The 24,095-nt window shown below is 45.6% G+C and overlaps 2 protein-coding genes and 1 pseudogene across 4 annotated transcripts in view; 2 read left to right on the top strand and 1 right to left on the bottom strand.

The window, feature by feature from the left end:
- MAP3K13 (mitogen-activated protein kinase kinase kinase 13) overlaps nucleotides 1–7,483 on the top strand; it is an 84,557-nt gene extending 77,074 nt beyond the window's left edge. For 2 of the 3 annotated variants that reach the window (XM_054585068.1, XM_054585070.1), the window contains one exon: nucleotides 3,914–4,352. In XM_054585068.1, the coding sequence (XP_054441043.1) occupies nucleotides 3,914–4,340 (427 nt within the window). In that variant the 3' untranslated portion in view covers nucleotides 4,341–4,352. Of the gene's footprint in view, nucleotides 1–3,913; nucleotides 4,353–5,072 lie in introns of those variants that run through there. The other variant, XM_054585069.1, reaches the window with a different exon arrangement.
- A 3,420-nt stretch (nucleotides 7,484–10,903) lies between these two features.
- On the bottom strand, nucleotides 10,904–20,116 carry TMEM41A (transmembrane protein 41A). The gene is made up of 5 exons (XM_054585071.1): nucleotides 19,935–20,116; nucleotides 18,164–18,317; nucleotides 15,356–15,517; nucleotides 14,829–14,967; nucleotides 10,904–12,681 (listed from the first exon to the last, which is right to left on the bottom strand). Exons 1-5 carry the CDS (start codon nucleotides 20,051–20,053, stop codon nucleotides 12,461–12,463), a joined length of 795 nt encoding a protein of 264 aa, XP_054441046.1. The 5' UTR covers nucleotides 20,054–20,116; the 3' UTR covers nucleotides 10,904–12,460.
- A 1,580-nt stretch (nucleotides 20,117–21,696) lies between these two features.
- LOC129079785 (60S ribosomal protein L21-like) lies at nucleotides 21,697–22,188 on the top strand (annotated as a pseudogene).
- The last annotated feature ends 1,907 nt before the right edge of the window (nucleotides 22,189–24,095 follow it).

Consider the following 24,095-nt stretch of genomic DNA (forward strand, 5'->3'; position numbering starts at 1 on the left):
GGAGAGTAAGGGGGAGACAGATATCTTCTGCTTATTTTTAAATTATATTTTATTGATTATGCTATTACAATTGTCCTGATTTTTTCCCCCTTTGCCCCCCTCCCCCCTACTCCCTTGGGCAATCCCCCCACCATTGTTCATGTCCATGTGTCATGCACATGTTATTTGGCTACTCCATTTCCTATACTGTACTTCACATCCCCATAGCTATTCTGTAACCACCTATTTGTACTTCTTAATCCCCTCACCTCTTCACCCATTTTCCCCCACCCCCCCCATCTAGCAACCATCTGATAACTAACTTCTTTCCTCTTGCTGCTTTTAAGAGCCTCTTTTTATCTTTAACCTTTGGCTTTTTAATTATGACCTGTCTTGGAGTGGGCCTCTTTGCATCCATCATAATTGGGACTCTGTGTTAGCTGGACTTGCATGTCTGTTTCCTTTGCCAAATTAGGGAAGTTTTCTTTCGCTCTTTTTTTCAGACAGACTTTCAATTTCTTGCTCTTCCTCTTCTCCTCTGGCACCCCTATGATGCGAATGTTGGACCTCTTGAAGTTGTCCCAAGGACTGTTTATACTACCCTCACTTTTTTGGATTCTTTTTTCTTCTTGTTCTGCATGGTTGTTTTTGCTTCCTTATGTTCCAAATCATTGATTTTATTCTCAGCTTCATCCACTTTGCTGTTGTTTCCCTGTAAATTATTCTTTATTTCAGTTAGTTTATTCTTTGTTTCTGACTGGGTCTTTTTTATGCTACTGAGGCCCTCACTAAGTTCCTTGAGCATCCTTACAACCAGTGTTTTGAACTCTGCATCTGATAGGTTGCTTGTCTCTATTTCATTTAGTTCTTTCTCTGAAGTTTTGATCTGTTCTTTCATTTGGGCCATGTTTCTTCGTCTCCTCATTTTGGCAGGCTTCGTGTGTTTGTTTCTGTGTATTAGGTAGAGCTGCTTTGACTGCGTGGCTTGGGAGTGTGGCCTGATGTAGTAGGTGTCCTGCAGGGTCTAGTGGCACAGCCTCCCCTGTCACACAAGCCAGATACTTGAGGTGAGCCCTTTGCGAATACACGCTCCTCTTGTAGTTGAGCCTTGGTGGCTGTTGGCAGAGCAATGGGAGGGATTTACCCAGGCCAGTCAGCTGTTAGGTTTGGCTGTGACCATTTACCACCAACCTTGGCCCTCTGTGGAGGATCAGCTGTGCAGAGGCAGGGTGGTGGTGCTCTGGTGTGGTCTGTAGCTGTCCAGTGGGTGTGCTGGCCCTGGGGTTTCCCAGTTGGTGCAGGCCAAGGTCAGCCCCCACTTGTGTTTTGCCCGGGGTACCCTGCCTGAGCTGTAAAGCAATCTGAGATGGCTGCTGCTTGTGCAGGGCTTAGAGATTGCTAGGCAAAGCCAAGCTGTGAATCTAATCTAGCTACCACTAGGGATCACTGAAGTCAGCTGTGGCTTGTTTGATAGGATTTAGGAGCCAAGACCAGCCATTCTTATGGAAAAGCAGCTTGGGTGGGCTGGTAAATTGGGTGGGGCAGAGCCTCTGGGGATCTCCAAGGTGGGTCCAAGAGTGTTAGCCAGGCTGTTGGAATCTAAGATATGGCACTAGCTTACCAGCTCTGTAGGGGGAGGGTTTAGCAAAGGAACAATGGCCTGTGCTCACCTTGATGCAGACACTTCAGTTCCTCCCTGTATGTCACTGGTGCCTTTCAAACTGCTGCCCCGGTGCTGGAGCTCAGAGAGAGTGAGCCTGAGTAGGTAAGTCCGTGTGTGGGTTCTTTAAGAAGAACTGCTTGGGGCTTCGGCAATTTCTTCCACCGACTCAATCCCTGCTGGTTTTTGCAGCCAGAAGTTGTGGGAACTTATCTTCCTGGCACTGGAATCCTGGGCTTGGGGGCCTGGTGTGGGGCTGGGACTCGTTGCTCTCCAGATATCCCTCCCAAATTTTTATCCCTGTGCATGTGGGACCAGCCCATTAGCATCTGTGCCCCTCCTACCAGTCTGGGTGGATGTGTGTTAATTCTGTAGTTGTCAGACTTCCATTCAGCTTGACTTCTGACATTCCTGAGCCGTGGTTGTCCGATATTTTAGTTGTAATTTTAATGTGGTTGTGCAAAGAGGCGAGCCATATCTGCCCATGCTGCCGTCTTCTTGTGTTGCCCCTCTTCTTTTTATAAGGCCACATCCTATAGGATTAGGGCCCTACCTATATGCTCTCAACCTTAATTACCTCCTAAAGACTCTATCTCCAGATTTAGTCACATTGGAGGTTAGGGGTTCAACATATGGATTGGGACGGGGTACACATTTCAGTCCATAGCACTCTCCATGTCTTGGATTTTATACCTCAGACTAATTATAGTTAGATTAGATGAGTTGAGTCCCTTTCAGCTAGCCTTAGGAAGATCTTCCTGCTTAGCCAGCAATAATAATTTTCCTGTAGGATTAAAGAGCTAATCCTATGTAGGGTTAGGGAAGGTAGTTTTCCTCCCAAGAGGCCTTTTCTGCTAATAAGCATTTTGTTCTTTAAGAGTAAAGCTCTAGGAAGGTTTGTGTACCTTCCCAGAAATAGGAAATCCCTAGAAACCAAGGGACTCCTAGTCCTTTGGTAAATAGTATTCTGGCTCCCCATGCTGTGTACAAAATTGACATCTGTTCTCATCTGAGCTATTCCTGCCATGAAGCTCTTGCTGCCTTATTGTCTCCTTGGACACCGTTTTCTCCTTTGCATCCACATTATGCCCAAGTAAAATGAACTCGTTCTACTGGCATCACAATATTACTTCCAGCTTTTGTTCCTTCGACACACAATGAACTCAGCCCACCTACTGGCTCCCCCGCTTTCTTTTGTGGCTGTGATGCAAATTATACGTATGTTTTCACCATATAGTTTTGCTTTCCATATTATAACATTCTTCCCCCTGTCTCCCGTCTGGATTACCAGCCTTGAGGAGTGGCGTGAGTCTTACCTCCACTTCCCTTCCCACATTGGCTTTTCCCCTGTGAGCTTGATGCCCCCGACCCCAGCCCACCGCCTGCCCGGTCATCAGCCAGGGTCAGATCATACGCCAGTAAAATCACTTTGTACTAAGAAATACAGAAAGATCAGACAATGCCAGCGAGAAAAGGCAGTCTTCTTTTATTATTTGTCCTGTTTTGTTTTTAAACCAGTATAAGCTAACAGCATTATTATTTACCATGGGAAAGAAGTGAAGAACTTTTGCAAACTCTCTTCCCTGCCCCACCCCCCAAACTTTGCCTTATAAGGGCAAAACCCAGATGGTAACTGGAATGAGCCACTGACTGGCCAAGCAATGCCCCCAGCTGCAGAGTGAATGGCCCTTCCAAGCTCATTTCCGTTGGGGATGGGTTGGCAGGGCGGTGAAGGCGCTCCTTCCAGGCTGCCGTGCCGACGGGCAGCGTGGCTGGGGTGGAGTGAGGCAGAGGAGGACGCGGAGCCTAGTGGGAATAGACCCCCCCAAGCCGCAGCTCTGCCTTTGCTGATGGTGTGGCCTTGAACAAGTCACTTCCCTTCTCTGGCTCTAGTTTTCTGGTCTGGAAAATGAGTTAGACTGGAGAACATCCAAAGTTTATTTTACCTGTGAGAATCTGGGCTTCTGTGAATAAGAAGCGTAATTTCAATTCGAACATTTCCATACCACGCATAGGTACACACAGTATGATTAGAAGGGCTGATTTTTTTCAAGACCAGCTGTAGCCATCAGCTTTGGTGTTTAGCCACATAAACATATAGATTGCCCTTTCAGTTGCTTTCCAATTAAATAGTTTCAACCTATCTGAATTTGAATCTCTCTGAAGGGCAGGAAAAAAAAACTAGGTGGCCTCTCACCAGGGCTAAGATTGACAGACAGGTAAGGGAAGTAGTTTTTCCGGTGATTGAGTTCCTCTGGTTCTTTGTGGTTCTAGGCCCCATCGCTGTATCAGAAGCTGCCAGTCATATTCAACCTTTAGCTCTGAGAATTTCTCTGTGTCTGATGGAGAGGAAGGAAATACCAGTGACCACTCCAACAGTCCTGATGAGTTAGCTGATAAGCTTGAAGACCGCCTGGCAGAGAAGCTAGATGACCTGCTGTCCCAGACACCGGAGATTCCCATCGAGATATCCTCACATTCAGACGGACTCTCTGACAAGGAGTGCGCCGTGCGCCGCGTGAAGACGCAGATGTCTCTGGGCAAGCTGTGTGTGGAGGAACGTGGCTATGAGGTGGGGCCTCTCCTCCCTTCTCCTCTCATCACTGTTCCCTTCCTGTCGCTCTTTGGAGTTACAGCCCGCTCCAGTCCTGAGGTCCTTCACAATTATCATTTAGTACATGATACTAAACTGCCCCCATGAAGTTAAATAGAAGTACACAGATCAACAGAGCTCCCCAAAACGAGGGTAGTTCTCCCAAATGAGGCACAAACGTTGAACTGCTCAGGAACCCTTCTTTCCAAGACTTAACTCAAACATCCCCTCCTCCTGGCCCCATCTCCCAGTCGGGTTAAGGGTGTGAGCCTCCCTCCCCCATGTCCCCACGATCCCCTGATGATGCTGTCGGAGCACCTGTAACACTTTGGCTCATGTTCAGGGCTGCCTTCCGAGAGGCAAGATATCATTGTGGTTGAAACTGTGTACCCTGGAATCTGACTGCCTCATTGCAAACCGCAGTCTTTCCACTTATTTACTGTGTGATGTCGGACAAGCCACTTAACATTTCTGCAAATCAGTTTTCTCATCTGTAAAATGGGTGTGATAACAGTGTCTGTCTCATAGGGTTGTTGTCAGGGTTAAAAGGATTAATACACGTTAAGCACGTACAGCAATGCCTGAAACAGAGTAAACCCTACATAACGGGGCAGTGGTGGCACTGTTATTATTGTCATCATTGTCGTTGTCACAATCATCATCTTTAGATCTCCTTTTTTCTCCATAAGCACCACAAGGACAGGACTTGGTCTCATCTCTCCTTGTAGTCCCCTTACCCACCACGCCAGCACAATGCCTGCCATGTGGGAGGTGTTTGCTATATGTCTGCTGAGAGATTGCAGAAGTGAATTAAGGTTTTATTCTGTCTTGACTTCGCAGAATCCTATGCAGTTTGAAGAATCGGACTGTGACTCTTCCGATGGGGAGTGCTCTGACGCCACAGTGAGGACCAATAAGCACTACAGCTCTGCTACTTGGTAGCGAGAGAATACCCGTCCCGAAGATGTCCTGACAGCACTGGCATTTCAGATCCACCCCACCCCCCGATTCTTCCCGTTCTCTCCCTGCTTTTTTTTGTCTGGGAAGAGAGCTGCCCCATCTTTCTTATCCCTAGAAATGAGCTGCAATAACAGGAACATGAGACTTTGCAAATCTCTGGAAAAAAAAATATCCAAATGAGATTAAGTCTCACTGAACATTTCAATCAAGAATGGCAGGGATCTATTTTATTGAATATTCTAGCTACTGTAACATTGATATTTATTTTTGTTTGACATTTTAACACTTTGTACTGTAAAGATTGAACTATATATGATATAGAGAGAGACACAATAATTTCTTGCAAAAAAGAGAGAGAGAGAGAGAAAGGAAGAAAGGAAAGGAAGAATGGAATTTAGGAGCAACATTCTTGGGAATTTGTGGGGCCAAGATGTATTATTGCTACTTGAACAGGGGACCAGTTCTTTTGGCCATAGTGACTGAAGAAGAGACAAAGCAAGACATGTTGAGCATTTCAGGAAACAAAGAACAGCAAAAGAAAAGCAATCCCAAGGCAACTTAGGAATAGACCACAGTAGGTTCAACCAGCTTATCTTATGGGTGATGGAAATGACCTAGAAAAGTTTGGTGACCGGATACTTGCACCTGCGGTCTTTAAGGCCACGTGCTTCCTCTAGGAGGAAGAAGAAAACTGTGTATGTGAAAACTGGTTTCATTTTTTAAAACTTTTAAGCAACATTTGGTTGCAAGACTTAACAGATAGAGTCAAACCTTCCTTGACAAATATTTACCTTTTCAATGCTGTCATTGTCATTACCTTGACAAATGTATTACTTGACCAATGTGCCATTTTCTTGTAGCCATTTCCTTCCACCTGTGGACCACTTCCACTAGGAAAAAGGGGAGGGCTGAGGAGGAGAGAAGGATAAGAGAAAAAGGAAATTGACAACAGTGCTACAGAAGCACATGGAAAGGGTGTACAAGCACCTTGTCAGGATGTCCCAGTTCATCTCAGTGGAGAAGCTGAAACCACCCCTCTCTGGAACCAGGGTGTTTGACTACTAGAGTCATATTGATTCAAACAGGAGAACAGACTTCGAAGGCAGCTAGAACGAGTGAGCCTCTCCAGTGTCCAATCCCAAACCATCCCCTTGTTTTTATTCATTAACTCATTCTGTCCTGTAAGCTTTAGTGACTGGCTACCACTCTCAGAATAAAGGCAAAATAAGCAACTTGCAAAAGGGAACTCGTCTCCCACCACAATAGCATTTTTGCTAAATGCTATTTGTAAAATGTATTTTACTTCTCTTAGCATCAATGCAGTTTTAAATAATTGGATTTGGAAATTTGTTGAAAGAACAACTGATGCTGAGCAGCAACTGGGAAGGTTTTACTTTGTCCAAGGCATGAGGTCCTTCCTGTCCAGGGTCATGGGCTCTGAAAAGCATCCCAAAGTACTTCATGGTACCTCAGCTTTAAGCTAATTTTTATGTAGAATTTTACAGAAAAACAAACGTTGGCCTCATTCCTGCCTGTCAAACAATGTCTCCGGGCTCGAGATCTAAAGAAGGGGGCTACACTCTTTGACACGGCATCATGTGGAGCATTAGGAAAGACTTGCACATATGGGGATTAAACCATTTCCAGTGCGGATGAAACTCTGCCCTCCTCTGGTGCCACTGACGGCATCGGCCAAAAAGGAAAGACAGGAGGGAATTTAGAGCAGTTCCTTTTGCTTGTTTGACACCCCCCCCCATTTGTTTACAATTTATGTTGAGATATTAATTTAAAATTTAGTGTCTATAATTTATAGCTCTTAGGTAAGATGAAGGAAAAATGTTTAACTTATACAGAGAGCAGTATTGTTTGCATTAAATTATTCCATTTTGTATAAATTCTGTAGCTGGACTACACGAAAGATCTTAAGTTATGGCATTATTATCATTGTTATTTTATTTTATAATTATTATCATTTTCTGTCGATCAGAAGGTGTGGTTTACAATGTAGCACAATGATTGTGTTTATTGCTAACCATGAATTATTATGAATTTTTATGATTTTTATGAAGGAATGAAAATGGAACTGCCACTTGGGAGCTCTCCAGTATTCATCTTAGGTGCATTCCCTCATTTTCTGTGTACAACAACAATCATCTGAGGATGCGTGTTCTGCCCTGGAGCCCAACTGGTACATTGTGACTTATCCTGGAAGCTCCTGGGCGGGCAGATGACTAAGTGGATGGATGGACAGTTCAAAAGCTGTAACCTTTCTCAAGTTTCTTAAGAAATAAAATCATGAGACTACACTAGAAGCCAAAAGAGAGTTATTTAATGCCCTAGGAGGAGCAGACCTGGAGAATGTCTGCATGGGGCCTGTGGGTTAGATAGTTCTGACCCCTGGTAGCATAGTCTGTCATCTTGTTCCTGCCAGATTCCACAAAACCAACCTGTTTTCTCCTAGTTGGGGTAGCATGGAAACTAAAAAGAAAAAATATTTATATATATATGTGTGTGTGTGTATATATATATATATACACACACATAGCTATGTATACACATATATATATATATTTTATGTCATCCTCTAACACGACTAGAGACATTTTAGAAAGGCTTCACTGCTTAGAAGCTCATAGGTCTGGAAAAGTGCTCCCCTGAAGAGCCCTGTTTTCAGATCACATGATACTGTGAGTCTCTCTGGTTCAGTGCTTCTGGGAAAAGAGTGGCTACAGCTCTGTGTCCTCTTTCCGTCCAACATAACACGCTGATACTTCAGCTGGTCCGGTTCTTGCCCACTTATGGGCAAAAGAGAAACATGACAGTCGATGTCTGTCTTACACCTTTCAGTCACAATCTTCCCAGAAAACCCCACGCCATACTTTTAGTAAGTTTTTTGATTTCCCATCTTGACTATCTGTCATGATAATGCCGTATACCTGTCGGGACATACTGTTACAAGCATGTTAGGGTAGTATACAGCATTGAATCTTTAGTCATTCACTTTAGGCATTCACATCAAAAGTTTAATGAAGTTTCACACTAAACATTTTTATTTGCTTCTTAATAGAAGTCACTAGAGGTTTCGGGGAAGAACAGTGTCTTTAGGTTAAGAAGAGAAAGCCTTCTCCACCCCAGCGCCGCCTTCCCCTGCGTGCCTGAGGTTCCCAGGACAGTACTGAATCCGTGTATTTCTCTGAGAATTCCATTCACCTGAGGAGCGGTGGGTCAGGAGCTCAGCGAATTTAACAGCTAATTCTTCAGTCCTGATGACTCTGCAACAGCACTTTAAGGAACCTCGCAGGACTGTCATTTTAAGCTTCATTGTGGATTGAAAGTTTAACCCCCTTGGGATGAATGTCCACATTCACCTAGCACGTTTGTTACTACAAGATAACAAGTTTTAATTTGTGTTGCAGATAGGCATTTATTTCTCATTTCCAGCTATTTATGGGTCATGTATGCTGAATAACAATTCCTCTCAAAATTGGTTAGAGCAATGGAGAAGGCTGCCTCCACTTGAAATTATAATAGAGCTTAAAGTCTAGACCTGTTTGCAAGATGGTAGGGAGCACCTGTGTAGAAAGGTCACGATGCCGGCTCTGCTGTAGGATGGTCTGGTGTACCTGCGTGATGCTAAAACTTGAGCATCAACAAATCCATCCCTCAAGGATGAAGGGTATTTTTAGTAGAATTCAATAAGTACGGGACATCCATTCCAGGGCCTCTTTTTGCTAAATTTCCCTCGTATGCAAAGTAATAGATTTAATGGCTTTGGGTTTTCCTGGTACCAACCCAGTATTAAACGCCTGCCTCCACTGCGGAGCGCTGCCACCCTTTCAGCGCACTGCGTCCTTACTGCCCAAATGATTTGCCCTTCCCACCCCCTTACGTTTCACTTTTTTCCCCTTAAAATGTTCCTGCTTGAAGTACCTGGAACTGAAGTCTCCAAATTGAACATAATACTTGGAAACCTAGAAATTCTGGTTCTACTCTACAGTATAGTGTGAGAGACTTTTTTTACCACTATAATATATATTTTTATATTTTTGCCATTATATTTTTATATATAACATTTTAATATATGTAACACATTTTTACATATATAACATTTTGTCTATTTTATATATTATATAAATATAATTTATATAGTATATATTTTATATAGTATATACTTATATGTTACAGCCAACATGGCAGGTACCTGAGGAGAGGACCCCTGTGGGACCTGCAATACTTCTCGGGGACAGGTGGCAGGAGGGGGCGCTCTGAGAAAGAGGGTTACCCCAAAGGGGTTAAGGTTTTGATTAATGGTCGTATGACCATTATATAGTATATACTTATATACTATATAAAATGTTATATATGTTATAATGTGTGTGTGTGTGTATATATATATATACACACATACATATATATATATTTGGCCACTAAGCCAGAAACCAAAATGCCACCACATACAGCCATCAGCAACCTATACTATAAACACCCAAGGCCAATGCTATTTACTGGTCACCATATTCTTTCCTACTGAGCCCGGGCACAGCTGCAGAACCTCTCACAACATAGCACAGGGAGCAGCAGCTACCACTTGATTAGAACTGGCGTGCTCATAATTAACTTCCAAAAGGTGGCTTGAGATCTGGAGTCAGCCTGACGGAAAATGACAGGATCACAGCCGTGTGCCCCTCGGGGATCCCCCCAACCTGCCGCTGGCTCTCGGGGCAGCACCACTTGCCTCCACCCACTGCCCATCTGGACTATGATTCCGATTGAATAACCTGCAATCACTGACGAAATTCCAGAGTGTCTCTTCATTTACATCATTTCATCGTGTTAAATAAGCATGCTCCTCCCTCCCTTTCTATAAACTGGAAGTTAATACAGTGTGTTAAGTCCCAGTTACTTGCTTCTTCCTTTGACTTTGTGAGACTAATGTTCCAAAACAATGCGACATTCTTTTTCTAAGACCTTTCTTGACTTGTATTGTCAGTATGATTTTCATGACTTTCCAAGCAGTGAGATCTTTTTTCTTTACTGATTTCCTAGAATAAATGTCCAGGATATTCACACCACCCATGTCCCCAGCCTCGTTATAACGCTGGCGCATGAGAATCCCGTCAGTCTGCTTGTTTGCATGTTACAGCCAGCACGGCAGGCACCTGAGGAGAGGACCTCTGTGGGACCTGCAATACTTCTTGGGGACAGGTGGCAGGAGGGGGCGCTCTGAGAAAGAGGGTTACCCCAAAGGGGTTAAGGTTTTGATTAATGGTCGTATGACCAGAGCATGAAGGCAGGATTTCACACAGAGCCAAGCCTCCAAGCAGATGGCCAGGCCACTGTGAGGAAACGTCTGGCAGAATCCGACCTGCTCTGTAGAGCCACTTCACAGCACGCAGGCGGATGTTTTAATTTCCTCCTGATTATTCGGGCATAGCCTAGGTAGGCGCTCTGCTTCTTCCCCGTGGCTTTCCTCCTGCCCCATCTTATAGCTACTAAGCTTTCGTGACCTCACTATAAAGCGAGCATAGAGAGGGAAAAGGTCAAAGTGAAAATCTGGCTTCCAAAAAATAATACTGGTAAAATGCCTGGAAGGGGAGAGCTAAAACACCATTTTGGATTGTCTGATTTTCAGCTAATCCTGACTCCCACTGGCAAGGGGAATTGAAAGTTGGCAACATGTCCAAACACATACCACACAGAACATTTACATCCATTTATTTGGGGAATTGCTTTACCTGTAAACTCACAACTGCTAAGGCACATTGTTGCAAGGTTACGGGGGACAAGGGAAGGAGGGCAAAGTGTGGAGAGCTTCCTTGTTTCTCCCTCCCTTCCCCTTCTCCAGGAACACACAGCCACCGGTTTCAAAGTTCAGTTGGCCTCCTCTTCACCTCCACCCTTGTTCTCAAGCTTCTTTTAAAGTAACACTTCTTTCAAAATGAAGTTCTTGTTGTGGCTTTGTTGTAGTTTGTTTTTGTTTCAAAAATCATACAGGTCCAAAAAACAATGCTTGGGGATTCATTCTCAAGAATTCATGTAGAACACATGGTCTAGATTAAAGCCTTGGCAAGAGTCTTGGCCAAACCAAATCAAAAACCCAGATGATTATGCCCAAGGGCAACAGTTCTGGTGAGAATTAAGTTACTCCTGTAGGGTACAGAGACCCAGACCTGGTCAGTTTAGGTGTGACAGTCCTTCTGTCCTGGGAAGTATTAACCCAGGTCTGTGCCAATTCAATACTGCTGCTATAGGAAGCAACGGCAGGTACAGGTAACTGAAATACAACACAATAACCCCAAGTCAAGTTTTCCTCTTAGAATTAAAAATGAAATATAATTATTCCTCAAGTTATTCTTGGCAAATGACAAACTGAAAAACCTTCAGAGGGGACACTGGCTAATAGCTGAGCGTACTGAATCCATTCCCCCAGCAGGCGGGAGAAGGAACTGCCACACAGAGAGGGCAAAAGGTACTGATGGTCATTTGGTTCAGGTCAGTCAAGGGCCCTGCCCTGCCCAGGTGGATGGGAACTTCTCCCAAACATATCCATAAAATACAGAGTTTGCACCATTCATATTTAATTGTCTGTCTGCAATCAGCTTATTTGTCAGGACACGCCACCAAGAGGAAATGTGACATACAAGATAACATCAGTGTGTCTGAACACAAAGAGCATCACGGAAGTCACTTGCATCTGAGCTGTACACTGAGGTTCTAAGCAGTCTGTCAGCTTCTTTCCCTTGGTTTATGGAAGAGGTAGATCAGCAGCAAAAGAGTGCAGGACAAACACTCTTCAGGGGACTAACAAGATGAAGAGTGATGTCAGTGACATGAGTTCACATGTCATCATTTACACTAATAACCAACATCAAGGACTTAATGGAACACCTGCCACAACAGCCTATCACGGTGCAAAAGAGGCACTCTGGACGAGGAGGTCAGCATCCTCTCCGGAGGCAGCTCAGGGCTTGGCAAGAGGCAAATACATCAGACCATCCCGAGTTCTTTGTTACTCAATAAATATCAACTGGATTTTCTAAGAGGTTATCCATTCCACGGAGTGTCCTGTTAAACCAGGGCTTGTTTGAGAACCTGATATAATTCACCTTCTAGAGCACAGTGGCCTTTATGACAAGACACTGCACACAGATGAAGTGTCCAAACCACCTGTTGAGGGTAATTAAAAAACAACAAAGGGCTGTAGAGGACCACACCCATTACACACAGAGGCAATAGAGTCCAGAGACACAGCAACCAAAAAACCCAGGTCACATGTCCTTTCTGTTACTTAGATGATTGGTGTTGCTTGTGCCATTCAAATGCAGGTCTTTCTGACTGAATTTTTTAATGAGGGTTCCAGGAACTAAAGCCACCAGGGCGATGGCCAACAGCTTAAAGACAGTTTCCCAGGAGAACAGGGCATCCAGAGAGGTTAGGGTGGACAGGATGGAGCCTGTCTGCACACAGATGAAGTTGTAGGGGATCAAACCTGGAAGAAGAAGAGAAGAGCCTGTAACTGGAGGGCACAGGCAAAGGAAGAGCGTTAGCCCTTCAGGAACGGCACCACGAATCCACAGCAGGGACCCCAGGTTTGGCTTTTCCCCCAGCTCCTAACCCCTAAACCTATTGCCTCTTTCCCTGCTTCTTTTCCATTTTTCCCTCCTTTCTTCACTTCCCGTATGCACGTGTCTTGTTCAACAGAAGGACTTGAGGTGCCTTTCAAAATATATACACTACAGTAAGATTAAAAAGACTTTAACAGGAAAAATAAAATGAATGAAGAATAAAATAAGGGAGAACAATTAGGACAAAAATGCATAAAGCTCACCCATTTGCTGGAGGTAGGTCTTGACTTTGGTTCCGAGCACCCAAGAGCCAAGTAAGGCAAAGCACCAGCATCATGGGATTTACAGTGTGCTCAACATAAAAACAGACAACTTTCTCAGAAGTACTACTTTTTACGTTCTATACTGTTTCCAAGAGGTCATCCAATTCATTGGACCTCAAAAGCCTGAGTGGTGGCTACGCAGGCTGGTGGCCTCACATTCCTCAGGCTCCACCCTGAGATTCTGGTTACCAGAGGAGACTGGTTACCTTAGAAGGGCATCAGGGACCTGCATTTTTTTTTCCTTTTTAAAAAATTTATCATTTTTTATTTTCAGTTACAGTTTTGACAGACATTATTACATTAGTTTCAGGTGTACACACTGATGATTAGACATTACATAACTTCAGAAGTGATCACCCCGATAAACCTCGCACCCAGCTGGCACCACGCAGTTATTAGAACATCACTGACCACAGTCCCTACGCTGTACTTTACATCCCCATGACTATTCTGTGACAACCCATGTGCCCTTCTCAATCCCTTCCCCGCTTTTCACCTGTCCCTCCAACCTCCTCCCATCTGGCAACTGGCAAATTGTTCTCCGTGTCTAGGCATCTGGTTCCGTTCTGCTTGTTTATTTTGTTTTTCAGATTCAATTTTTGACAGATATGTATCTCCTGCTATTTTATTGTTTATATATTTTATTCTTTCTCTTAATCTTAAAGAAGACCCTTAACAGGAACCTGCATTTTAACAGCCTCTCCCCCGCCTACTCTGGTGCGTTTCGGACCCCCTGATAATCCACCCCTCTCCTACAGATGATGCCTCAAGATCACAGACCACTCAACATCACACAGCTTGTCAGGGGGGAGACTGGAACTCTGGAGTCCAGGGTCTTTCCTAGCTTTGTGCCACCCAGGTTAAAACAGGCTGCTGAGGCACTAAGGCACTTTGTCTGAAACCTGATATGACCAGAATTAACTGTGGCAGATTCTGCTTTGCTGTAAGATCTCAATTTCTCTCAAGAATCCTCTATTAATAGCAGCTGCTCAGCTACAGATTTGTTATGTTTGACATAGAAGCCCTGATTATTCTTTCCCTCCATGCCCTAAAGAAGGTTTAAGGGAGGTAAACCTTGCCTTAGGCTTAAAGAGAATGGTTTACTTCCAGGACAAAATAATAGTCACTGACCTAACAGGATGTTAGCTCTACAGCGTGCTGATAAAGGTGGTTCAAGGCCCATGCTTTGAGAAACACTGCTCTAGCCCCTCATCTGGCCAAGTGGCCCAAGGGTGAGTGGCTCACTGAAGGTCACACAACTGTCAAAAGGTAAGAGGAACTTCAGTGGTGCCAGCTCTTCCTAAGGCAGATCTTAATTAAAAGAGGGGCCAAAGCCAGCCAGGAAGTCCTTTGCTCTGTTCCTTTCTTCTGCCTCTACCGTTTCCTCTGCCCACATACCCTTACTCCGACCCTGCATCTCCTGCGGTGTTTACTGAGCACCTCTCGTGGGCCGAGCCATGTGCTCTAGATTCCTCCTCTAATCCCGATGCCTAGGGCAGTGCTGGGCACACAATAGGGACTAATATAGTGGTAAAATAAATAGTCCTATCCTTTCTGAAAGTATTTTTATAAGGTTTCTTGCTGAAGCCTAAGTAGATTTGCAATCAGGATCTTAGCCAATGAGGCTTGAAGATGCTCCTCATGAGCCACTGCTCTCAGAGGCAAGCCCGTGCCCTGTGGCTGCGAACCCAGGGCAGTTCCCGGCATGCCCACTCTGAGGATTCGAACTTACTCCATCAGCTTCTTACCAAAAAGAACAGAGAAGAAGAACTGCCCAAGGGGGATGTTCAGAATTGGAGCCGAGAGGTTCAAGAACCAGTTTGGTGTCATGGGGAAAAGTCTCAAAAACAGTAGGAAAAAAAACAAGCTGTTTCTGTTCTCCTCCACCTGTAGCCAAAGAAGACAAGGCATTAGGAAGCAGAAAGAGTCTCCAGGTATTGAAAATCTGTTGGTGCCAAGCACTGTTCTAGATACTTTACATATTCTGATCCCGAATCTCCCAACAGCCCTCCAGGGGACAGACTGTTTTCCTCATTTTTAAAAGAGAGATACCCGAGGCTCTGAGATGTCAGGAACTTGCCTCAAGTCACAGAGCTGGTAAGGATGGTGCTGGGATTCAATCCCAGATCTGTGCCTCTTGGAGACATCAAAAGAATCCCTAGGGCTTCCAGAAGCAGGGCGGAGGGCCACAGTGGGAAATCCCTGCCCCTCACCCCCGTCAGGGCCATGAGGTGACTCTATGGGAGTCCAGCACTCAGAGGTGCCCCCCGCTTACCTTCCTCTGCAGTGGGGCCACTTTATCAGGAAAGTAGGAGACCACCAGTTGTTTGCCAAACATACTGGAAAGCAGGTAGCAGCACGTGGCACCCACTGATGTCAACACACAGCACAGCAGAAGCCCTAGCCATGGCCCAAACAAAGCACCGGCTAAAACATTCTGCAAAGAAAACAAACCATCAGCCATGAGAACATCTGGCAGCTACCAGTCACCTTACCCCGGACGTGAAGAGTCATAAGTTCCAGGGGGATAAATGGTGACAGAAGGAGACTTGACTTGGGGTGGTAAATGCACAATGCAATTTACAGATGATGCATTATAGAATTGTACAGCTGAAACCTGTATAATTTTATTAACCAATAAATTCAATGAAAAAAAGAAAAGAGTCTCCCTGGCCAGGTTGCTCAGATGGTTGGAGCATCGTCCTGTACACCAAAAGGTTGAGGGTTCGATTCCTGGTCAGGGCACATACCTAGGTTGCAGGTTTGATCCCCGTGCGGGAGGCAGCCAATTGATGTTTCTCACATCGATGTTTCTCTCTTTCTCTCTCTCTCTCTCTCTTTCCTCACTCTCTCCCTCTCTCTCTCTCTAAAATCAATAAACATATCCTCAGGTGAGGATTAAAAAGAAAAAGCAGAGTCATAGGTTCCCTCCACCCTCCTGGCCAAAACCCAAATCCCATTTTAAAGAATGAAAAGTGTTGAAAGAGCTGAGAACTACAACCCTGGCTCTGACCTCTTCAGCTTTATAACAGGGATGAGGATTAAAACCTCAGAGAGCAGAAGAGAATTAAATGAGAAAATAGCAGTATACAGCACCCAGGCTGCGGGGCGTCCTGAAACACGGGTGCTCCAAGAAGGCAGAAATGAAACCCACAAGTTCTTTTTACCATTTTAAATGAACACAGACCATGAATTCTCCCTCAGTAAGACCACACAAGCTATATGTAAAATGTCTTGGTTTTGCCCTGACTGATGTGGTTCAGTTGGCTAGGCATCGCCCCATAAAATGAAAGGTCACAGGTTCGATTCCTGGTCAGGGCACATGCCTGGGTTCCAGATTCAGCCCCCAGTGCATACGAGAGGCAACCCATCGATGTTTCTCTCCCTCTCTTTCTCCCTTCCTTACCCTTTCTAAAAATAAACAAATAAAATCTTTAAAAATAAAAAAAATAAAATGTCTTGTTTCTTTGCTTTTTGCTAGAATTAAATCTATCTGTGATGCTAACAGTGAGGGTTTCATGTTGACCTGAGATTTAGGTGACATTAAAAAATGTCTTGGATTAACAAAAATGACAAAGTGAGCCAATACGTCCTAAATGCAGCTTGGCTGGTTAACATCATCCTGCCATATGTGGGATCCCTATTCAATCCTCACCATGACCCTGTGTCATATACTGTCCTTACCCCCTCCTACAGGTGAGAGATTGAGTATCGTGCCCAAGATCACACAGGGCGGAGATGAGATTCACCTCTGCATGGCGGCTGGCTTTTTGCTCTCAAGAGGGATCAGCTCAGGTGGGAAGGCGGGCACCCAAGGAGTTGGCCCCTGACCTTGAACACCACACACCTCCCTGTCTCTCTTAGCAAGGCCGCATTTGCTTCTCTTTCAGTTTCCAACAAAGAAACTGCTTAAGCAGATCCAGCCTAAGCCTGCAGTAGAGAAAAGCTGCTGGGGCAGGAGACAGAAGCAGGATTTCCTGTTCCATCACTCAATCCTTCAACAAGTGCCTGAGGACCACTGTGTGCCAGGCACTATCACCATGCCAGCCACTTGACACCCACTGTTTCATTTCGTCCTCCTACACAGCAACCCTACAGGGTTACATTTGAAGAAACAGGGTTGGAGAAGTTAAAAAGGCTGCCCAGGGTTACACAGCTGGGATTCAAACCCACCCCATGCCCTAACATACATACATTCACACATTTACATGAACCAGTTTAAAATGCTACTGAGAGAAGAGCACAGATTTTTCTGTATAACCTGGAATGGCAACTGATGAGTAGCATCCAGCAGCCAGAGAACAAGCTCAGGTCTAACACTGTGGCTCCAGAGTGGCTACCTGGAAAATCACAATGACTTGTTCTCTCCACACCAGGGAAACTTCTTGATCCTCTACACCTAACATTATTACCATGAACAACTTACATTTGTTCATCAAACACTTAGGAAGGTACCTCACTATGCCAGGCAAAAGAATACAAGAGCTGAGAATAAGAAACAGGCCCTATCCCTCCCAGAATTTAGGAACTCACACACTAATGGAGGAACAGTTTTGGGGGAATCGGGGTGGCCTTGATAAGAAGAACTTGGGTCCCCTAAAAACAGATTTTTTTTGTCCTGGCTGTTTCTTTAATGCATTTGCTTCTTTATCTAAAACACTGCTAACATGCAGAATATCACAGGGCTCTTAGGGGGAAGAGCTGACGCAGTCCAGGGTACATGTCTGTGTCTCTCAAGAACAGTGATCCATAGCTCTCACTGCCTTAGAAACAAAAGCAGCATATCTTAGAGGAAAGGCACACTCGGAGCTGGTGGAAGCAGGTTCAGATCCCAGCCCTACCCCCTCCTCACCTTGTCCCCTTGGACAGTTACTCAACCTCTCCCCACATTATAAAGCTGTTGGGACCATTAAATAAGGTCATGCAGCTAAAACAACTAGGACAATGCCTACCACAAGGGAAGCTGTCAAACAGTGGTAGTGACAGTAGTCTGTCCTCTGGACTGTGTGATTTGCAGTCTAAAGGACCCTTTACAAAGACAGAAGGTGGCTCCCTGACAGGCACAGGAGGACAGGGCACTGACCAGGAAGCTGGAGCCAGGGATGGCAAAGCACTGTTTGTAGAGGTAGGCACTGCAGAAGAGCAGGAACACGTAGGCCTGGTGCTCCTTCCGGTAATCTCGAAGGACCTCGGAGAGCTCCCGCAACTCAGCCAGGTCAGAGGGGAACCACAGTGACCTGGGGATTTGGAAAAGCAGATGGAAGCGTAAGTCCAAATCAGCCTGGTACCTGTGAAAGTCACTTGTGGTGTCTTCTTTCCAAAGTAGCTGTATAAATGTGCTCATCATCTGGTCTTCTGGAAATACACACATAATGGGAGCCCAGTTGATGGGCAACCTGATACAACCCAGCAAAGCAGACAGAAGGGTCCTGGTCTGGAAGCAAGGGACTTAGGTTAGAATGTGAACTCTGCTACAACCCAGCTGTGTGATTTTGGGCTAGTCCTTGGGCCTCAGTTTCCTTATCTGAAAAATGAGGGCTGGTGTTGGATAATCATTAGGTTCCCATTTAGCTCTCAGGTTTTATGGTTTATTCTTAAGAAGCAAATGGATTAATTATCAGGCAAGTACTAAATGTCCTAAATTGCCTACTTTTCAAGGCATGTCGCCTCCCCCACAAGCTTTAGGCCAAGAACAATTCAAACTTCACCCTGCTCTTGAGTTTCTAAGTAAAACGACTGTTTTATCAGACAGTAACAAGCAAATTAAAGGTTCTCTGGGAAAGTACATTTGCCCTGCACTATAAACATACCTCTTGATAATATGTCAGGCTTGAAACTAACCCTTGCAAATAGCCTGCTTTTTCATCTTGCTCTTTATCTGGTCCTCAGTGTACTCCGAATCCTGTACAAGGGTTACAGTGTAAAGGCTACTTTGTCTCTGCTATCTGAATAACCCTTGAATCCATCAATGATGAATTATAGGCAAACCCTCCTAGTTCCCATCAAAATGTTTCTCTTCCCATATCTGACACCCACAGCAAAGCCTTCCCAGCTAGAGCAAAAGAATACAGTAACTGAAAACAACTGTCCTAATATTCAAATATCCGTAACATCCTTGAAGCAGTGCTGTGCCAGGCATAGCCCCACGAATTTTACAAACAGCAGAGCACTCAGGACAAACCAGCCTGGGAGGTATTACACCGTCTCCTGCCTCACCCAGTCGGTAACGATTAGAGGAAAGGTAGAGACAGCCAGGAAGAGGGGCGGACCCTAAAATTAATTCCTGAATAATTTAACGTTGTCCATGAAACGTTTCACCTGAAGACCTAATGCCTTGAAGTCCCAAAAGCAGACGTAGGTGAGGTGGGGTAGAGAGGACGATGGAGAGTGGCTGAGAGCAGTCGTGAAGAAGGGGCTGCAGGTCCAAACAGAGGCAAGGGTAGGCTGCCAATACGAGTTAGAGCTGAGCCTGGGAAAGCGACGGGAACGCGAATGGGCAGCTGAAGCCACAGTGGGAACAGAAGCGAGCGAGCAGCCTCCGTCCGGGGTAAGCGCCACAGTTCCCTCCGCACATCACCACCCCGCAGGAACCGGTCACGGGCTCAGACCGCACACCCGCGCAGCCGGCAGCCCGCAGGTCCCGGTCCGGGGCAGCCCAGCTCCCTCCCACCCGGCCTGCCCGAGACCATGTAAACGCGGCCTGGATACCAGACCCCTATCGCCTGTCCTAAAACTGAACCCCACATCTCGGCCCCGTCGCCCCTGGTCGGGGGACACCGTATCTCCGATTCCCAGACCCCCTTCTCGAAACAGGCTCGTTTCCTCTGACCCGAACCCGGGTCCTCGGCACGCACCTGCCTTCGGTCTCTTCGGCGGAGCCCCGTGTCGGTACGCGGGGCAGTCGAGTTGACAGCAAGTACAAGGCGAAGGTGCAGCCCACGAAGACCAGGAGCAGGCAGAGTAGGGAGCGCATCTCGGCGCCCGCCCCCCGTCCCGCCGGGCCGCCGGGCAGCCTGGAGCCAGCGCCTAGGACCGCGCCGCCCGCGGACGGAACCCGGGGAATGCGATCGCAGACGGACCGGGGCGGGCCCCGCGCCAAGCCCCGCCCCCAGGTTGAGCCCCCGCCCGGGCCCAGACAAACTCCGCCTTCCGCGCCCGGGCGGAGATTCCGGGGGGAAACCTTTCTTCTGGCACTTTTCCATGTGTGTTTGTCGTTCCGCTTTTCTTTTTCTTTTTTTTTTTTTGCGTTTATTTTTCTCTCTCCAGTTATCGGTAGGCTCTCTGCCAGGCGCTGGGAGATTCAGAGGCAACTCACGAGCCCTGCCCTCAGCGCGCCTGCAGTCCAGTGGCGAAGACAGTCCTGTCCCCATCCAGCCGCAACACCAAGCAAACGCAGCCAGTGTAGAAGCAGGGGCTCCAGTCACGTGTGGTGAGCCGGTCATAGTGATCACAAAAATGACCAGAATTACCTTGTATCGATGTCTACTATAATCCTCACACCAAGGTTGGTATTTTTGTCTTTATTTAACAGATGAACACTGAATCTTAGAGGGATTGACATTCCCCCTAAGAAAGTCTGGATTAGAGTCCAAGTCAATCCGGGTCCTAAACTAGTTGCCCTACACTGTGTGGATGAGGAGATGGGGCTTGAATATGCCTTAAAAGATGAGCAAGATTTCCACAACAGAGAAAAAGGGAGAGAAGGAGGTGAAGGCCCAAGTAAGGCACCAGAGTCCGGGTTCAGTGAAGTCTAAGGCTATGAAAAACGAGAGAGAAGTTAGGGACAAACTGGAAAGCATTGAAAGGCAGTCTAAGAAATTGAATTTTTAAATATTGTACATGGTGAGACACCAGCAGAAGTAGTTAAACAAGAGGATGATTTAGTTCCCCTTTTAGGATGTTTGCCCTGGCAAATGATTAGAATACATTCTGAGTTGAGAGTTGCAAGTGTACTGATGAGAAAGGATGCAGGCCTGGGCCAGGACCACAGCAGTGGGAATGAAGGGAGGAAGATGGACAGACTAGGGGGAGCTGGGTTGGCAGGACATATGACTGACTAAACAGAGAAGGGACAGAGAGGATTCCAAAATGTCATCAGCCTGAACAGAGAAAACATTCTTGTCATGTTATTCAAAACACCTCTTGGGCCAAATAAGGAGCACCTGTCAGAATTTAAAATGTACAAGGTCCTAGCAATTCCATGTCCAAGAATTTAATCTATAGATGTGCCCCTAGACAAATAAAAATATATGTTCAAAGGTATTGTCTCAGCTTTGCTTCAATATTAAGAGATTGGGAATGGCCTAAATGCCCATCAGCTGGGGACTAGTGAGGTAAATTATGGTATATTCACAAATGCAACACTAGTTGCATAGTAGGTAACCTCCTGAAAGAGGGAGGCAACTCTCCATATCCTGATACAGTTCAGTCACCAGGTAGGTAAGTTGCAGCGTTAAGGCATATTATGACTCATTTGCAAGAAGAAAATTAAAGGATACACTTTATCTTTTCAAAATACTAACGCATTTATGAATGAAATGATTTAGTGCCTGGGACTTGCATCAAAATAATGGGAAGGGCCTTTCAGCTAGAACTGCCATCTTCCAGATTCGCCAAATGACCAACACAAAGGGAAAGAGGAGAGACACCCACTATGCACTACACATTCTCTAGGCCTTTTAGAAAACATGGAGTTGTTCCTCTAGCCATATACCTGTGAATCTACAAGAAAAGTGATATTGTTGACATCAAGGGAATGGGCATTGTTCCCAAAGGAATGCCCCAGAAATGTTCTCTTGGCAAAACTGGACAAGTCTACAGTATTACCCAGTATGCAGTTGGCATTGTAAACAAACAAATTAAGGGCAAGCTTCTTGCTAAGAGAAGTAATGTATTGAGCCTATTAGGCATTCTAACAGCCAAGACAGATTCCTGAAACGTGTGAAGGAAAAAGAATAGAAAAAGAAGGAAGCCAAAGAGAAAAGTACTTGGGTGCAGCTAAAGGGCCAGCCTGCTCCACCCAGAGAAGCTCATTATGCGAGAACCAACGGAAATGAGCTCGGGCTGCTGGAACCCATCCCCTATACATCCATAGTATGGCGCCTGTAAAAGACCTCGTACTGTTAAAAAATATGTTTCTCTGAATTGGGCAGAAGTGTGGTGTCCCATCCCCAAATGAAATATTTAAAGAAACTTTGTGTCCTAAAAAAAATAACGGCCCCTGCCGGGGTGGCTCAGTTGGCAGGAGCAGCATCCCACAGACCAAGGGCTCAAGGGCTTGATTCCTGATCAGGGCACATGCGCAGATTTGATCCCTGGTCAGGGCAGATGCAAGAAGGCAACTGATCGATGTTTTTCTCTCTCCCTTCCTCTCTCTCTAAAAGAGATGGGGGAAATTCTTGGGCGAGGATTAAAAAAAAATGGGATGAAAGTTTAGGGGGTAAGGATACTAACAAACAAGACTGTCCACTGAAATGATAATTGTTGAAGCTGGATCACGGGCACATGGAGGTGGATTGTATGTTTGAAATTTTCCATTTTAAAGAAAAGGGGGGCAAATGGTCTCAGCCCCCCATTCTCATTTTCTCCCTTTAAACCCTTCGTTCCAGCTGAGCATGCACCATGTTAGTTCCTGCCTCTGACAATACTCTTCCATCTGGCAATCTCTGCCTGGTAAATTCCTATTCTCATCAACACCCTGGGCAACTGTCGCTTCCACTCAGAAGCCTCCTCCAGGTCCTACAGTCAGAAAAAATTGTTCCTTCTCTATGCTTGGGGCTCCTTCTCTGTGAAGTGTCTGTATTCCTACTCTTGCAAATACTCTGCTCCAGTGCCATTATCCATCTCCCCTGTAGACTGCAAATATCTCCACACATGAGACAATATCTTATCAAGCTTTTTTCTGTTCTGACCCTTAGCCCTGCGCTTAGCTTAGAATTGGTACTTAATAAATATTTGTTAAATTACTAGGTTAGGTCTGGTGAGGAAATGACGAGTTGTTTGGTACATGCTGATTTTGAGAAGTCATAGGAATACAGAAAGTGAATGAGAAACTAGTGTTACTGAGTTTGTGTCAGCAGTGTGCTGGGGCAAGGAACAGAACAGTGAAAGGAAGGCAAGGTTCCTATTCTTAAGGATTTTACTTTCCTTTGGTTGGGGGAGAGCATGGAGAAAAATATAATTATAGAACATGGTAAGTACCATGGAGGAAATAGACATACAAAGCTCATTCCACTCCAGAGAAGCAAGTGTCATTATCCCACTGCAGATGAGTAGATGAGCAGGTGTTCCGATGAAGTCACGTTGCAAGTCCACAGCTGGGAGTGCTGAACAGGACGCAGCCCTTGTCTGCCCCTCCTCAGCCCACGCACTTTCCTCTGCTCTGTACTGCCTCCCAACAAGCCACTGAAAATTCAGAGCTCACACTGAACATTCAGATCTGGACGTCATCTGTCTCTGGAGGAAAGAGTTGAAATGAGGGGAGGGGAGAAGTAATGGCAGCTGACATTCACTAAGTACTTAACACACTCAAGACCTCACGGTGAGTGTTTTACATGCAAAAATGTGTTCATTCCGTATAATATGAAGCAGGGACTCTTAACAGCCCCCACTTTACAGTCCAGGAAATGGAAGCTTAGAGAGAATTAAGTCAACAGAGGTCAAACACCAGCAAACACAGTGCCTATTCTCTTACCCTCCCGTACCTTCATGAGAGAGAAGTCTGAGACCAGAAGCCAGGTTAGGAAATAGTGGAACCAGTGAATGAGAGCCAGGTGGTTCATTCAAGGATGCTGGATGAGCAATGGAGGTGAGGAAGAGGTGCCCTGTGGGCCCAAGCAAGACTTTTGGAAAAAGGACCAGTGCTCAGTGTCAGAAAAATTCAGCAAGGAGACCTGCAGGTTGTGGGATTTAGCCAACACAAGGTGGTAAAGAATGTTTGACAGAGTTATTTTGGAAAACGCAAAATTCCCTACAGGCTCGAGCCTCTTGCTGCCCCTGATTTACCTGCCCACCCC

Source organism: Pteronotus mesoamericanus, unplaced genomic scaffold, assembly GCF_021234165.1.
Source record: "Pteronotus mesoamericanus isolate MK-2021 breed Mesoamerican mustached bat unplaced genomic scaffold, CSHL_Meso_final contig_82, whole genome shotgun sequence".
Taxonomy (NCBI): Eukaryota; Metazoa; Chordata; class Mammalia; order Chiroptera; family Mormoopidae; genus Pteronotus; species Pteronotus mesoamericanus.

Excerpts from the sequence above, each read along its gene's own strand:
- TMEM41A (XM_054585071.1), bottom strand. The coding sequence starts at position 20,053 with ATGCGCTCCCTACTCTGCCTGCTCCTGGTCTTCGTGGGCTGCACCTTC. Across the intron at positions 15,518-18,163 it reads TCCCTGGCTCCAGCTTCCTG|AATGTTTTAGCCGGTGCTTT; the intron begins GTCAGTGCCCTG and ends TTTTCTTTGCAG. Across the intron at positions 12,682-14,828 it reads CTTCTTCTCTGTTCTTTTTG|GTTTGATCCCCTACAACTTC; the intron begins GTAAGAAGCTGA and ends TTCTTCTTCCAG.